Raw genomic sequence first — 14888 nt, 5'->3', positions numbered from 1 at the left:
CAGGTAGTCTAAAACCCTTACAGCAGGTAGTCTAGAACCCTTAAAGCAGGTAGTCTAAAACCCTTACAGCAGGTAGTCTAAAACCCTTACAGCAGGTAGTCTAAAACCCTTACAGCAGGTAGTCTAGAACCCTTACAGCAGGTAGTCTGAAACCCTTACAGCAGGTAGTCTAAAACCCTTACAGCAGGTAGTCTAAAACCCTTACAGCAGGTAGTCTGAAACCCTTACAGCAGGTAGTCTGAAACCCTTACAGCAGGTAGTCTAGAACCCTTACAGCAGGTAGTCTAAAACCATTAAAGCAGGTAGTCTGAAACCCTTACAGCAGGTAGACTAAAACCCTTAAAGCAGGTAGTCTAAAACCTGTTATAGCAGGTAGTCTAAAACCCTTACAGCAGGTAGTCTAAACCCCTTACAGCAGGTAGTCTAAAACCCTTAAAGCAGGTAGTCTGAAACCCTTACAGCAGGTAGTCTGAAACCCTTACAGCAGGTAGTCTAAAACCCTTAAAGCAGGTAGTCTAAAACCCTTACAGCAGGTAGTCTAAAACCCTTACAGCAGGTAGTCTAAAACCCTTACAGCAGGTAGTCTAAAACCCTTAAAGCAGGTAGTCTGAAACCCTTACAGCAGGTAGTCTAAAACCTGTTATAGCAGGTAGTCTAAAACCCTTACAGCAGGTAGTCTAAAACCCTTACAGCAGGTAGTCTAGAACCCTTACAGCAGGTAGTCTAAAACCTGTTATAGCAGGTAGTCTAAAACCCTTACAGCAGGTAGTCTTAAACCCTTACAGCAGGTAGTCTAAAACCCTTACAGCAGGTAGTCTAGAACCCTTAAAGCAGGTAGTCTTAAACCCTTACAGCAGGTAGTCTAAAACCCTTACAGCAGGTAGTCTAGAACCCTTAAAGCAGGTAGTCTAAAACCCTTACAGCAGGTAGTCTAAAACCCTTAAAGCAGGTAGTCTAAAACCTGTTAAAGCAGGTAGTCTAAAACCCTTAAAGCAGGTAGTCTAAAACCCTTACAGCAGGTAGTCTCGAACCCTTACAGCAGGTAGTCTAGAACCCTTACAGCAGGTAGTCTAGAACCCTTACAGCAGGTAGTCTAAAACCCTTACAGCAGGTAGTCTTAAACCCTTACAGCAGGTAGTCTAAAACCCTTAAAGCGGGTAGTCTAAAACCTGTTATAGCAGGTCGTCTAAAACCCTTACAGCAGGTAGTCTAGAACCCTTACAGCAGGTAGTCTAAAACCCTTAAAGCAGGTAGTCTAAAACCCTTACAGCAGGTAGTCTAAAACCCTTACAGCAGGTAGTCTAAAACCTGTTATAGCAGGTAGTCTAAAACCCTTACAGCAGGTAGTCTAAAACCCTTAAAGCAGGTAGTCTAAAACCTGTTATAGCAGGTAGTCTAAAACCCTTACAGCAGGTAGTCTAAAACCCTTACAGCAGGTAGTCTAGAACCAATACAGTTGGCAGTTTTCTAGAACTCTTACACGGGTAGTCTATAATCCACACAGCAGGCAGTCTAGAACCTGTTAAATCTCTGTGACAATGGACAATAAAGTATTCTTCTTCATCATCTTCTTCATTAGCCATGAGAAACTGCTTCTGTTGCAGGAGACCAGTGCTGTGCGGGAAGTGTTTTGTGAGTACCAAAAGGCAGGAACAGGAACCATCTGAGAAAACACTACCCAGAGTATTGCCAGGGACCTGCTCTTCCTCAAACAGCTGTCCAAGGTACAGGTGTACACATCATAGAAGGGGCAGGGTACTATGTGGATGGCACCCACTCTGAGGACACCAGGACGATGACGGTTGGGAAGGTTTATGGTGTAGTATATATAGTTTGTGTCTGATGTGTACTGGCCTATTTGTAGGAGACGGTGTCTCAGTAAGACACTTCCAATTGGCTTTGGTCAGCTGTCTCCCAACTGAAGGAGTTATGGCCAGTTTGTGTCCATTGTCTAATAGTTAGATAGACTGCTGTGAGGATGGCAATCCCCCCAGGAGATAATAGATAGAAGGGGATGCAAAACTTGATGAGGCTAGTAGTGCACAGTGTCGTGCAACTCAACATGCACTGCAGAAGACAGAAGAGGACTGTTAGTAGGGTCACATTTAAGTAGGGTGGTGATTAAGAAGAGTGAGGACAGGTGTGAAGGCAGATCTGCAATGTGTTGCAACAAATGCTGTTGAGGAGCTGTGTTCACGGCAACTAGTTAAAGTGTTGCAAAAGGCTTGTAAACTGATCGTCAGTTAGTAACATCTGGTGCTTGTTAAGTTAGTAGGGAGCTGCATTCAATGAAACTACAGTAGTTCAAATGTTGCATTCAAGTCTGGTCCTCTCTCCTGAATTTTTGTTCATTCTTATCACCATCAATCACAATAAACCTAAACGGGAGGCTTAACAGCCAATGTGTATTTTTTAAATATATTTTATACTTTATTTAACCAGGTAGGCAAGTTGAGAACAATTTCTCATTTACAATTGTGACCTTGTCACGAGGGACTGGATGTGTGAGGTAAGAATTACATTTACATTTACATTTAAGTCATTTAGCAGACGCTCTTATCCAGAGCGACTTACAAATTGGTGCATACACCTTATGACATCCAGTGGAACAGCCACTTACAATAGTGCATCTAAATCTTTTTAGGGGGGTGAGAAGGATTACTTACCCTATCCTAGGTATTCTTTGAAGAGGTGGGGTTTCAGGTGTCTCCGGAAGGTGGTGATTGACTCCGCTGTCCTGGCGTCGTGAGGGAGTTTGTTCCACCATTGGGGGGCCAGAGCAGCGAACAGTTTTGACTGGGCTGAGCGGGAACTGTACTTCCTCAGTGGTAGGGAGGCGAGCAGGCCAGAGGTGGATGAATCAGAAGAATCAGGCGCAGAGAGCAGAAAGTTCCACAGGGAAAAGTGCACATAGAAAAAGGACATAGACTACCCACCCCAACTCACGCCCTGACCAGCCTAACACAAAGACATAAAAAAGGAACTAAGGTCAGAGCGTGACAGACCTGGCCAAGATAAAGCAAAGCAGTTCGACACATACAGCAACACAGTTACACATGGAGTATAACAAACATACAGTCAATAGTACAGTAGAAAAATAAGTATATATACAATGTGAGCAAGTGAGGTGAGATAAGGGAGGTAAAGGCAAAAAAAGGCCATGGTGGCGAAGTAAATACAATAGAGCAAGTAAAACATTGGAATGGTAGATTTGCAGTGGAAGAATGTGCAATGTAGAGAGAGAAAATGGGGTGCAAATGAGCAAAATAAATAAATACAGTAGGGGGAGAGGTAGTTGTTCGGGCTAAATTATATATGGACTCTGTGCAGTAATCTGTGGGCTGCTCTGACAGCTGGTGCTTAAAGCTAGTGAGGGAGATAAGTGTTTCCAGTTTCAGAGATTTTTATAGTTCGTTCCAGTTATTGACAGCAGAGAACTGGAAGGAGAGGCGGCCAAAGGAAGAATTGGTTTTGGGGGTGACCAGAGAGATATACCTGCTGGAGCGCGTGCTACAGGTGGGTGCTGCTATGGTGACCAGCGAGCTGAGATAAGGGGGGACTTTACCTAGCAGGGTCTTGTAGATGACCTGGAGCCAGTGGATTTGGCGACGAGTATGAAGCGAGGGCCAGCCAACGAGACAGTACAGGTCGCAGTTGTGGGTAGTATATGGGGCTTTGGTGACAAAACGGATGGCACTGTGATAGACTGCATCCAAAATTATTGAGTAGGGTATTGGAGGCTATTTTGTAAATGAAATCGCTGAAGTCGGTTGGATTGGTAGGATGGTCAGTTTTACAAGGGTATGTTTGGCAGCATGACTGAAGGATGCTTTGTTGCGAAATAGGAAGCCAATTCTAGATTTAACTTTGGATTGGAGATGTTTGATGTGAGTCTGGAAGGATAGTTTAGTCTAACCAGACACCTAGGTATTTGTAGTTGTCCACATATTCTAAGTCAGAACCGTCCAGAGTAGTGATGATGGACGGGCAGGTGGGCGGGCAGGTGCAGGCAGCGATCGGTTGAAGAGCATGCATTTAGTTTTACTTGTATTTAAGAGCAATTGGAGGCCATGTAAAGGGGAGTTGTATGGAATTGAAGCTCGTCTGGAGGGTTTTTAACACAGTGTCCAAAGAAGGGCCAGAAGTATACAGAATGGTGTCACCTGCGTAGAGGTGGATCAGAGACTCACCAGCAGCAAGAGCGACATCATTGATGTATACAGAGAAGAGTCGGTCCAAGAATTGAACCCTGTGGCAGCCACATAGACTGCCACAGGCCCGGACAACAGGCCCTCTGATTTGACACACTGAACTCTATCAGAGTAGTAGTTGGTGAACCAGGCGAGGCAATCATTTGAGAAACCAAGGCTATCGAGTCTCCCGATGAGGATGTGTTGATTGACAGAGTCGAAAGGTCAATGAGTACGGCTGCACAGTATTGTTTCTTATCGATGGTGGTTAAGATATGGTTTAGGACCTTGAACGTGGCTGAGGTGCACCCATGACCAGCTCTGAACCAGATTGCATAGCAGAGAAGTTACGGTGGGATTCGAAATGGTCGGTAATCTGTTTGTTGACTTGGCTTTCGAAGACCTTTAGAAAGGCAGGGTAGGATGGATATAGGTCTGTAACAGTTTAGGTCAAGAGTGCCCCCCCCCCTTTGAAGAGGGGGATGACCGCAGCTGCTTTCCAATCTTTGGGAATCTCAGATGACACGAAAGAGGTTGAACAGGCTAGTAATAGGGGTTGCAACAATTTCGGCAGATAATTTTAGAAAGAAAGGGTCCAGATTGTCTAACCCTGCTGATTTGTAGGGGTCCAGATTTTGCAGCTCTTTCAGAACATCAGCTGACTGGATTTGGGAGAAGGAGAAGTGGAGAAGCCTTGGGCGAGTTGCTATGGTGGGTGCAGTGCTGTTGACCGGGGTAGGGGTAGCCAGGTGGAAAGCATGGCCAGCCGTAGAAAAATACTTATTGAAATTCTCAGTTATAGCGGAATTATCGGTGGTCACAGTGTTTCCTATCCTCAGTGCAGTGGGCATATTCTCCATGGACTTTACAGTGTCCCAGAACTTTTTTGAGTTTGTGTTGCAGGAAGCAAATTTCTGCTTGAAAAAGCTATCCTTGGCTTTTCCAACTTTCTGTATATATTGGTTTCTAGCTTCCCTGAAAAGTTGCATATCACGGGGGCTTTTCGATGCTAATGCAGAACGCAATAGGATGTTTTTGTGTTGGTTAAGGGCAGTCAGGTCTGGAGAGAACCAAGGGCTATATCTGTTCCTGGTTCTAAATTTCTTGAATGGGGCATGCTTATTTAAGATGGTGAGGAAGGCTTTTAAAAAAAAAAATAACCAGGCATCTTCTACTGACGGGTTGAGATCAATATCCTTCCAGGATACCCCGGCCAGGTCGATTAGAAAGGCCTGCTCGCTGAAGTGTTTCAGGGAGCGTTTGACAGTGATGAGTGGAGGTCGTTTGACCGCTGACCCATTACGGATGCAGGCAATGAGGCAGTGATCGCTGAGATCTTGGTTGAAAACAGCAGAGGTGTATTTAGAGGGCAAGTTGGTGAGGATGATATCTATGAGGGTGCCCGTGTTTACGGCTTTGGGGTGGTAGCATTACTATTTTAATAGTAAACTTACTATTAAAATAGTACTCACTTATAGGAATGGGTCATTGCTTACAAGTTGCTAGCTACTGTATCCTATAAAGCCATCACTGAAAACCACATATTTAATCTAACTTATGTGGTTTGGTCACTTCCTGTTCTTCAACAAACTCTAGCTGGAGTTTTGAAAAAAAAAAAACTCTGGACGAAGTTTTGAAAAATTACAACTTTGCACAAGGGGGTGTTACGAGTCCACTGTGCTGTGGACGACCCCATTGAAATGATTTACATCCGGCGCAATGTAATGGAGTGCCTATGGTTAATGTGAATGAGGCATAACACCTGATGTCTCTGTCCAGCTCACAGACATCATCGTCAGCGAGGTGCTCCAGGGGGTGGATGGTACAGAGATTGGCTGCAGCTGACCAATCATGGACAGTGAGACGAAGTTGATGCAGGCCACTGCACACGCTCATATCGAGCCTGGCTGCCCAGTCATCCTCCACCTGGGCTGGAACCATGGCGCCCCACTGAGATAGTCTGCCTCCTGCGGGAGGCTGGAGAAGACATCAGCAAGACCGTCATGCCACACCTGGACAGGTGAGGGTTCTCAGGACCCAGACCCATTTATAATATAGTATAAACTATTCTACTTATAAATCAAGCTTCTATATACCTGTTATCTTCAGCAAGGTAATAATACTTATTGTGGAGTATTTTAAATCTGCTGAAGACAACGGTACAGTAGCATCTGTGATGCTGACTGTAAATAATTTATAGTGGGGGTTTTCTAACACAGAACCATATTTGACAATGGAGAGCTGTTGGAGTTTGCTAAAATGAGGAATAACCTGGAGTACAACCTGTTTGGAACAGAGATGCTGAACTATGCCTATAACCTGGAGTACAACCTGTTTGGAACAGAGATGCTGAACTATGCCTATAACCTGGAGTACAACCTGTTTGGAACAGAGATGCTGAACTATGCCTATAACCTGGAGTACAACCTGTTTGGAACAGAGATGCTGAACTATGCCTATAACCTGGAGTACAACCTGTTTGAAACAGAGATGCTGAACTATGCCTATAACCTGGAGTACAACCTGTTTGGAACAGAGATGCTGAACTATGCCTATAACCTGGAGTACAACCTGTTTGGAACAGAGATGCTGAACTATGCCTATAACCTGGAGTACAACCTGTTTGAAACAGAGATGCTGAACTATGCCTATAACCTGGAGTACAACCTTTTCGGAACAGAGATGCTGAACTATGCCTATAACCTGGAGTACAACCTGTTTGAAACAGAGATGCTGAACTATGCCTATAACCTGGAGTACAACCTGTTCGGAACAGAGATGCTGAACTATGCCTATAACCTGGAGTACAACCTGTTTGGAACAGAGATGCTGAACTATGCCTATAACCTGGAGTACAACCTGTTTGGAACAGAGATGCTGAACTATGCCTATAACCTGGAGTACAACCTGTTTGGAACAGAGATGCTGAACTATGCCTATAACCTGGAGGTGGACATGCCCAGTGACAGCCAGAGAGTCAAACTGTGAGAACTCTTTATGTTGCTACCAAACGACCTACGGATTTAGGATCTTAATTTAACCGTTTTCCACAGCATGAACATAATCCTGCAGGAACAGGAAATGTGAATTATTGTGTGGATTATAATTTATGGACATTTTTGTAGAGGTTGATTAATGTTTAGTTAGGACAAATCAAGTCTGAACATTTTAAGTTGAAATTACTAACTTTAGAAACATTTTAAAATCTCAAATACACTACAGGTTTGCATTTCCTGCAACTAAAGGGTGATCAAATGAAGACCATACATCCTGCACTAGACAACCAACAGCCTAACAAGGTCTATGTGGTTGTCTCTATCTACTTCACGATACTTTACAAAATGTAAACAGGGAAATAACACCCATGTATCTGTTTCGTTGTGTGTTCATGTGCGAGTGTAGACCTCCATCTCTCCAGTGTGGCGTTCCTGGTCCAGGAAGGTTATGAGGACAACATTGTCATCGCCCATGACATCCACACCAAGAACCGTCTCACCAAGTACGGAGGCCAGGACTACTCGCACAGTGATCAACCAGACCCAGATGGACAAGGCCCTCATAGAAAACTCTAAACACTGGCTCACATTCAAATGAAGGATCAGAATCGGATCACCCAGACAGAGGAAGCCTGCTCCGTAGGCCTTTGTCTTTTGTATCAGCTATTGAACACAGTAAAAAAAATGCTTTTATACCTTTTGTTATTACTTGCAAATCACCAAACAAAATTGACGTCAGAAGTTGACACTTTTTATTCTTGCTACTTCGCTGTGATGTACTGAATTGAAATGTATTATGGAGAAGTAAACATGGGAAAAAATTGAATTGTTGAACCTTCTGACAGCTGAGTGAGGAAATGATTCAATTTATTTCACATAAGAGCTATGACTGAATCAAAGCTCCAAGTAATGTTTGTAATTAATCATTAATACTGTAAGCAAAAAAACAAAACCATCTGCTTTGTAGAGTGATCCTCAATACTATAGCCTTAGTCGCACAAAAGGCCTAATTTCCATCCAAAATTCTCAGTTTGAAAAGAAATGGAAGACTAAATGTAAATGCGGCAGCAACACAGAAGCCCAATGTAATTTAACAAGACAAAGCCACAATTTCTGTCCAATCAAACTCAAGGACATGGTCTGCACATGGTGCTTTACTTGTAAATATTGTGCTGATTAGTTTTATTGAAAGCAGTAACAGCTTTGTCAGTAGTAATGACATTTCACAAACAGTCTTTGATAAGTAGTAGCATTAATAAATATGTATTCCCCATTTTGATATTTTTGTATTGCTAATAGAGACTAGGGTACCAAAAGGGCACTGACAGAGCTAACTCTTTCAAAGTTTTCTTAATCAATATACTGGGCATTCAAAGCTTGTTAGATGAGTTGTTGTGATGTCACATGGTGGGGTGGCTATGGGAGGGAGCTGGTTGGACGGTAGGTCATCCTGAAGGACATGGTCTCTCCTTCTGGGAACAGGTGGCATCACAGAGTGACTTCACCACATGATCAATGACATCACAGCAGACAATACATAACCATTATGTCACTTCAGGACAGTGTGTGATAGGATAAAAAAAGTTAGGAAGTGCAGGTACAGTAGGAAAGTCTCCTGTGTTCTGATACATCACCAAATGGAACATTCAGAGGAAAAATGTGACCACAGAATAGTTTTTCTATTTTCAATGCTCTGTTTAAATTATAATTTACTTTTTGATTTGTTGCTGTTTGTAGAACAGGAATACTGTGCAGAAATCATTAAAATAGTTTGATTTATTTTCTCTGATGGCATATTTTTCTTCCAGATAATGTAGCTGTTTCCATATCAAAAACTGTCTGTATGCCTAATCAATCTTAGTCAAGCACTGAGCACTTAATTCATTCTTCAGGAAAATTTTGAATTGGACAGAAGGCATATATATACATTATGATCATGATAGCTATTTTACACTCATGCAGTAGTCTGATAAAACACTAGTAATGGCCAGAACAACACTGCAGTAAGTAACCCAACTAAAGTAAGAAGATGCAGACAGAAACACACCAATCATTACTTCCTGCAGTACATTTTTAATCACCTATATGCGTTGCCTATGTTTTCCTATTCCATAGAACTGAGATGCGTTACAAGACCATTTGAAACGTGAATGAATTGATCCAATGGCAAAAGCAATGAAGCATTAACACCATTCCTGTTTAACCTGTTGTACATAATATGGGCTTATACACATGCAACTTTGACTCATCTCCTTCCATGTTTCCACGTTTGCAAGTTCATCACTGGGCATTGCATAATTTGGGGTTTTACGCACGAAAGGAAATGTCTATTTAAGCGTGTTAATGTTCACTTCTGCGTCAAGATCCCCCTGTCTCTCTGTAACCACATGTCTTCTAAACGACAGCGGTGTAGCCAATCCAAAGGAGAGAATAATAGCAGATGAAGGTGCAGTGAAGAGCCTAATGTAGAATATATGGTGTTCTGTTAATCGGCGTAGACAATGAATCCGGAGAAGGTGCTGTACTTGTTGTTGTTGCCCCCGTGCGCCTTGCCCCCGTCCAGCTTGATGTAGATCTCATCGCCGGGTTCGAGATGCAGGACAACACTGTTGCTGGCATAATCGTAGTTCTGATCGGCGTCTTGGGCGATAGCGCTCGCTCGCACCTGGAGAGCATTGTTATTAGTCACCAATCTTTCTGATACCATGTTTTTATTTATGTTCCGTTAACACAACAATCAATGCAGTATCATTTGGTCATGTTAGTGAACTGGAGTTTCAGTAATGAAAGGGGCGTAGAGCTGGAACTTCAACACCACTGACAGCGACGCTTTGATGAAAGCGGATTACGTGCGTAAAACGCAGTTTGTGTGCGTAAAATTGTAGTCTAAGCTGTTTTATGTTTTGAATCCTAATCAACAGTTACATATTATAGATGAGAAAGAAGTGTTATGTTTCAGTTTCATATGATTGAACAAGTCAGTATATGTCTCACCTGGTTGTTCTTACAAAGATCAGCCCACATACTGGTGCCATCCCCGCCTCGCATCAGCACATGGTAAACGAAGAAGTAGATGCCCGGTATAGAGCAGGTGAATTTCCCCGTCGTAGGGTCGTAGTGGTTGCCAAGGTTGGTGACTACGTCGTCAAATTTCAGTACTTCGTAGCCCTCATGTTGTTTTTTCAGCCCGGCGTAGAAAGCTATCTTTGGAAACGTGTTGTATGTGGCTGCGTTTATGGCACCTGTGGCTCCGGGCGTTCCGGGTAGTCCTGGCGGACCGGGCCCTCCTCTCTCCCCAGGCGGGCCGGCAGGTCCGGGTGGTCCTGGCTCGCCAAGAGGACCCCTAGGGCCAATTCTTCCTGTGCGTCCGGGCTCCCCTTTTGGACCTTGGATTAAGGTTGGTAGAGACTGGACCAAGCGGCTGTCTCTGATGGTATTGGCTTTGTCCGTGGCCGTGGCCGTGGACTTGGTCCCGTGGGGATCACACACCATCTGACAGGATCCGAGCATTTCGTAGCGCGCGGATATGCCGGCGGAGTTGACCAGCACCGGAATCAGGATAACCAACACTAGCACCATGACTACTCCACAAACACCTGTGGCGATCATCCGCGTCCTACCGGCCAACCTCCGAAGTGGACGGTCTTCCAGTCTGCTTCTGGACGAAATCTTGCCGGATGAGAGGGATTCTTGTTGCTGGTGCACTTTAACGATCAGAAAATAACGAATAAATGTGTGTGCGTAATCTATACAAGGCAGGCTATTGAAATGTTATCCCGCGTCCTTGTCTTGAAATGGTATTGATACATTCAACTTTTACGCCCCACAAAGTCCATTATTTTTTCTCCTTTCCGCACTGGTATGGCTCAATAACATCACATTGGAGCCTTTAATTTGTATTAAACTAACACTCGCAATAGTTTATAGATGTAGCATCCACTTTCTGCCTACGCTTTTGCGCCAATTGGGATAAAGCATACACATACAATTTCACCTGCCACCATGCTACGATGTCTTCCAGAATGTTTGGAGAGGGGAGGAGGCTAGCTCTGATATCAGATGGATGTTAAGGGAAAGGTACTCAGAGGGGAAGGGGGGGGGGGGTCGTGTTGTTTGTAGAATGGCCTTTCTGGATGGCCACAGAGGACATCGGCTGTACAATTGGTACCTGGTCACACCTCAGCTCCTCCTGTGTCCAATTAATCATTCTGTAGGAAATCAATAAAGTCATAGAGACAGAGGGCATTGGGTGGGGGATGGGTGTATGACCCCATATACATTGAAAGATGAAATGACGGGATACATCGGAGTGATGACGCAATCAACTGAGAGACATTTGATTTTTTGAGGTTCAGATGTCAGATTCAGGCTTAGGGCGAGAGGTTAAACCGATGTCCTATCTCACCGTGGTAATTAAAGGTCCCATGGCATGGATGTGAGGTAACTTTAGAACCACAGAAGGTGTGTCGGAGTGTTGTTTGACTGATGAAGGGCTAATTGGTGCAGTCGGGGAGGGAAGACGTTAGGATGTTGCCATGGGTTACCATGGGTGGTGTGGCTGCTGAGAGGCAGAGGAAAGACATATTTTGGGAAGAACGGCATTGCAACAACAATGCAGTAGGGTAATATTGATAAGGTAAAACTGTACTGATAGAAGATGTTCGTTTCTTCACTGTAGTTGTGTACATTACTGCAGACTTGGGCAGAAAATAGTTGTATTTTGTAGTTTATTTTAAAATACCAACTTTTCGAATACTCAAGGTAGTCGAATTTATATAGCATTTTAACAAAAAGGCAACTTTTCTTTGATATTCAAATACAGGTCTCTTAAAATTGTAACGGTTTTGGATACCTCTCAGAAAACCAAATAATAAAAAAATATTTACTTGATGGCTGCCAAATATTTAATGAAGAACCAAAAACGTCAACAGTTAGTTGAATTAGTCTAAATACTGTATATTAGCATAAGCACATGGGTTGGAAGGCTCTTAGATAGTCATCTTAACATAGCCTTTAGCCTAGAATTAAATATATGAGGGACATGGAATCACCTCGACATTAGAGTAGACTAACAAAAGGACTAATATGTTCATAATGAGTGACATATCCAGTAACACTTGACATCCAGTTCTTGTACATGTGTAGTAACTTAGTGAATATTACAATAGCAACATTGTGGTTACATAGGACTTTGGAAAAGTTTTTATGACTGCATAATAATGGAGTTATTACATAAGTGGAATAAGGAACAGTCACTATTCCTCTTGTGTACAGTAGTTACAGAAACTCACAGCTCATTTCTACGCAATTACCAAACTATTATGTAACAACATGCTAATAAAATTTTGCTCCAAAAGTGATTACAGTTTGATTACACAGGCACAAGAACAATTTAATGTTAAGTGTTAAGGAAAATGCTAACGATAACAAAATATGGTTGTTAAAAGTGTTGAAAGGAAAAAAAATATATACCAAAACTGCCTTCTTGAGTCAACTACAGCTAAGCTAGGTTCAAAATCATGTTAGTTTGTATTCTGAGTAAACTATCCCTTTAAAGATGGTGTGTGTTTGAAACAAGAACGCTTACCCTCAGATACCACCTCCCTCTGCAGTATTTTCAGATATCATACAATTGATTTCAGCTTTCAACCTTTCCAGTGGCATGTTGAAAGACTCTTACGGTAGTTATGTGTCACAACTTATTTATACTTATCTGTACAAAATATAATTGGTTAATTGGTTTGATTTCTCAGATCTGTATTCAAATAGTTTTGAAAAGTAGTCATTTTTTGGGGGATCTGTATTCGAATAGTTGTGGTCACCTCCAAAGTAACTATTTGTTACCCTGGAAAAATAGTTTCTTTCCAAAAAGAATACTTGAAACTACAGTTATCCCAGGTCTGCATTACAGTACATCACAGTGACATTATAGTGATATAGTAGCCTACTGTGGTCTAATTTAAACTCATGATCTTTTAGTCACACTGAATCACAGAAGGCCCATGCCAGCACGGGGGGGAAAAGGCCAGCCTGCAACAAGTGTTCACTGACTCAGCCTCCATATGTGGGTGTGTGGACACGTGCTCACGTGTGTGTGTTATGTATGTACATGCACATCTATACATATACAGTATGTCATGTGAATATGCTATGTGTGTCTGAAGGTATCCAACCCAGAATGTTGTTCAGTTCATAAGAACCCCTTTGCTGTAGAATATAAAAGATCCAGTGGGTAAGATATAAAAACGAGGCTTAATGCTAAGCTTTGACAGGTTGCTTGGAGACTTCAGATTTTGCAATATGCAGTTCATTTACAATCAGCCTGGGACAGTGATGGGGAAGGGCTCCTTCGAAGAATGAATGAATAAAACACCAAGCCAATTGATCAAAATGAAGACTTTTTCAGTATTCTAACGAGATATGAGGTGCGCTGTCAGTTCACCTAAACTTCTCCTTGTCAGTTAGTGAGAGAGTTCCATGAAATATGAATGACAGGTGGATAACATGACTAGAGTGGCAAAACAATATTCATTGCTGCCTGAGTCAATACAACTCTATATGCCTATAAGAAGTATCCAGTGGATAACATTGTAGTCTAAAGAATCTTGTCATTACTATTCCACATGTTTGGATAGCAAACTATACAATATATTCCTGACGTAAGGGGCCGTTAGGAATCTCATGCCAATGGCACAAATGCCTGTGTCAAAGTTAAGATATTGATTCAATTAGTCATTTTATCAATTAATAATCTGTCCTGTTTGTTGGATGGCTGCATGTTTCAAATGATGCTTGTCACACATTCTGCTCTTTCTGCACAATCTCTTTGTAAACCTTTTTCTCTCCATACAACAGTGAATGGCACAGATAGATAACAGTTCAACTCAGCAGGAAGGAGACGCAAGCGTGACCACACCACCACCCCCTCAAAGCGTGTCCTATACCAAAGTGTGTCCTGAAGCTTACCAGGCTAGCTGATCAATGGTGGTTACATCATCTCTAGAACCTATCAAGTCTTATCACTGACTGAAATAGAAGCATCTCAAAAGCAAAATTACTACTATTGGTCATATATTTAGATAATGCATTTTTGGGGTCTTAGCTGATTATGCATTCTGGCATTGAATATGAGGTGCTACACAGACTTTAAAGTAGGCCTTCTGAAACAGACAGTAAAATGGACCTGGCACACCCTAACTGCAAAGGCATGTGACAGGTAGACACTAGACAAAAACAAATCCCCCAAATGAAAAAGGGAGGATGGATTCTTAGAGGGGCACCGATCCATGCTTCACTTGCTGGTGACATCAGTGGGGCGTGGTGTCACACTCTCTGCCAATGAGATTGAGCGGTGGCGAGGAGCTTAGTGGCAAATGAGATGGAGGATTGTAAACACGCCAGGAGAACACAGAGACACCAATCGATCAGGCCAGTCTGAGATTGATTAATTACTCTGACTGCGAGAGGTTCTGAGGTGCTGCTGGAGTGACAGAGAAACCTGATCAGAAAAAGATAGATCACCTCCCACCAATCTCCACTAGCACTCTCACACTTTATATTTGTATACCCATTTTATTAGGTAGAATGATAGGAATTATAGAATGATAAGTAGATTAGGTAGAATAATACATGTGTTATTCAAAAATGCAGAGTCATTGGGCTATCATGTTAACGTGTGATGGTAGAGGTTTATGAATGAGTG

The 14888-nt window shown here is 42.6% G+C and overlaps 1 protein-coding gene and 1 pseudogene across 1 annotated transcript; one reads left to right on the top strand and one right to left on the bottom strand.

Annotated features, from left to right (window-relative positions):
* Window positions 1-1538: 1538 nt before the first annotated feature.
* LOC118374489 (phosphotriesterase-related protein-like) lies at window positions 1539-7784 on the top strand (annotated as a pseudogene).
* A 131-nt stretch (window positions 7785-7915) lies between these two features.
* Window positions 7916-11197, bottom strand: LOC118374498 (complement C1q-like protein 3). The gene is made up of 2 exons (XM_035760929.1): window positions 10181-11197; window positions 7916-9851 (listed from the first exon to the last, which is right to left on the bottom strand). Exons 1-2 carry the CDS (start codon window positions 10793-10795, stop codon window positions 9672-9674), a joined length of 795 nt encoding a protein of 264 aa, XP_035616822.1. The 5' UTR covers window positions 10796-11197; the 3' UTR covers window positions 7916-9671.
* Between the last annotated feature and the right edge of the window lie 3691 nt (window positions 11198-14888).

Source organism: Oncorhynchus keta, chromosome 23 (genome assembly GCF_023373465.1).
Source record: "Oncorhynchus keta strain PuntledgeMale-10-30-2019 chromosome 23, Oket_V2, whole genome shotgun sequence".
Taxonomy (NCBI): Eukaryota; Metazoa; Chordata; class Actinopteri; order Salmoniformes; family Salmonidae; genus Oncorhynchus; species Oncorhynchus keta.
This window is presented reverse-complemented; position numbering and strand designations above follow the sequence as displayed.

Excerpts from the sequence above, each read along its gene's own strand:
- LOC118374498 (XM_035760929.1), bottom strand. The coding sequence starts at position 10,795 with ATGATCGCCACAGGTGTTTGTGGAGTAGTCATGGTGCTAGTGTTGGTT. Across the intron at positions 9,852-10,180 it reads ATCTTTGTAAGAACAACCAG|GTGCGAGCGAGCGCTATCGC; the intron begins GTGAGACATATA and ends AATGCTCTCCAG.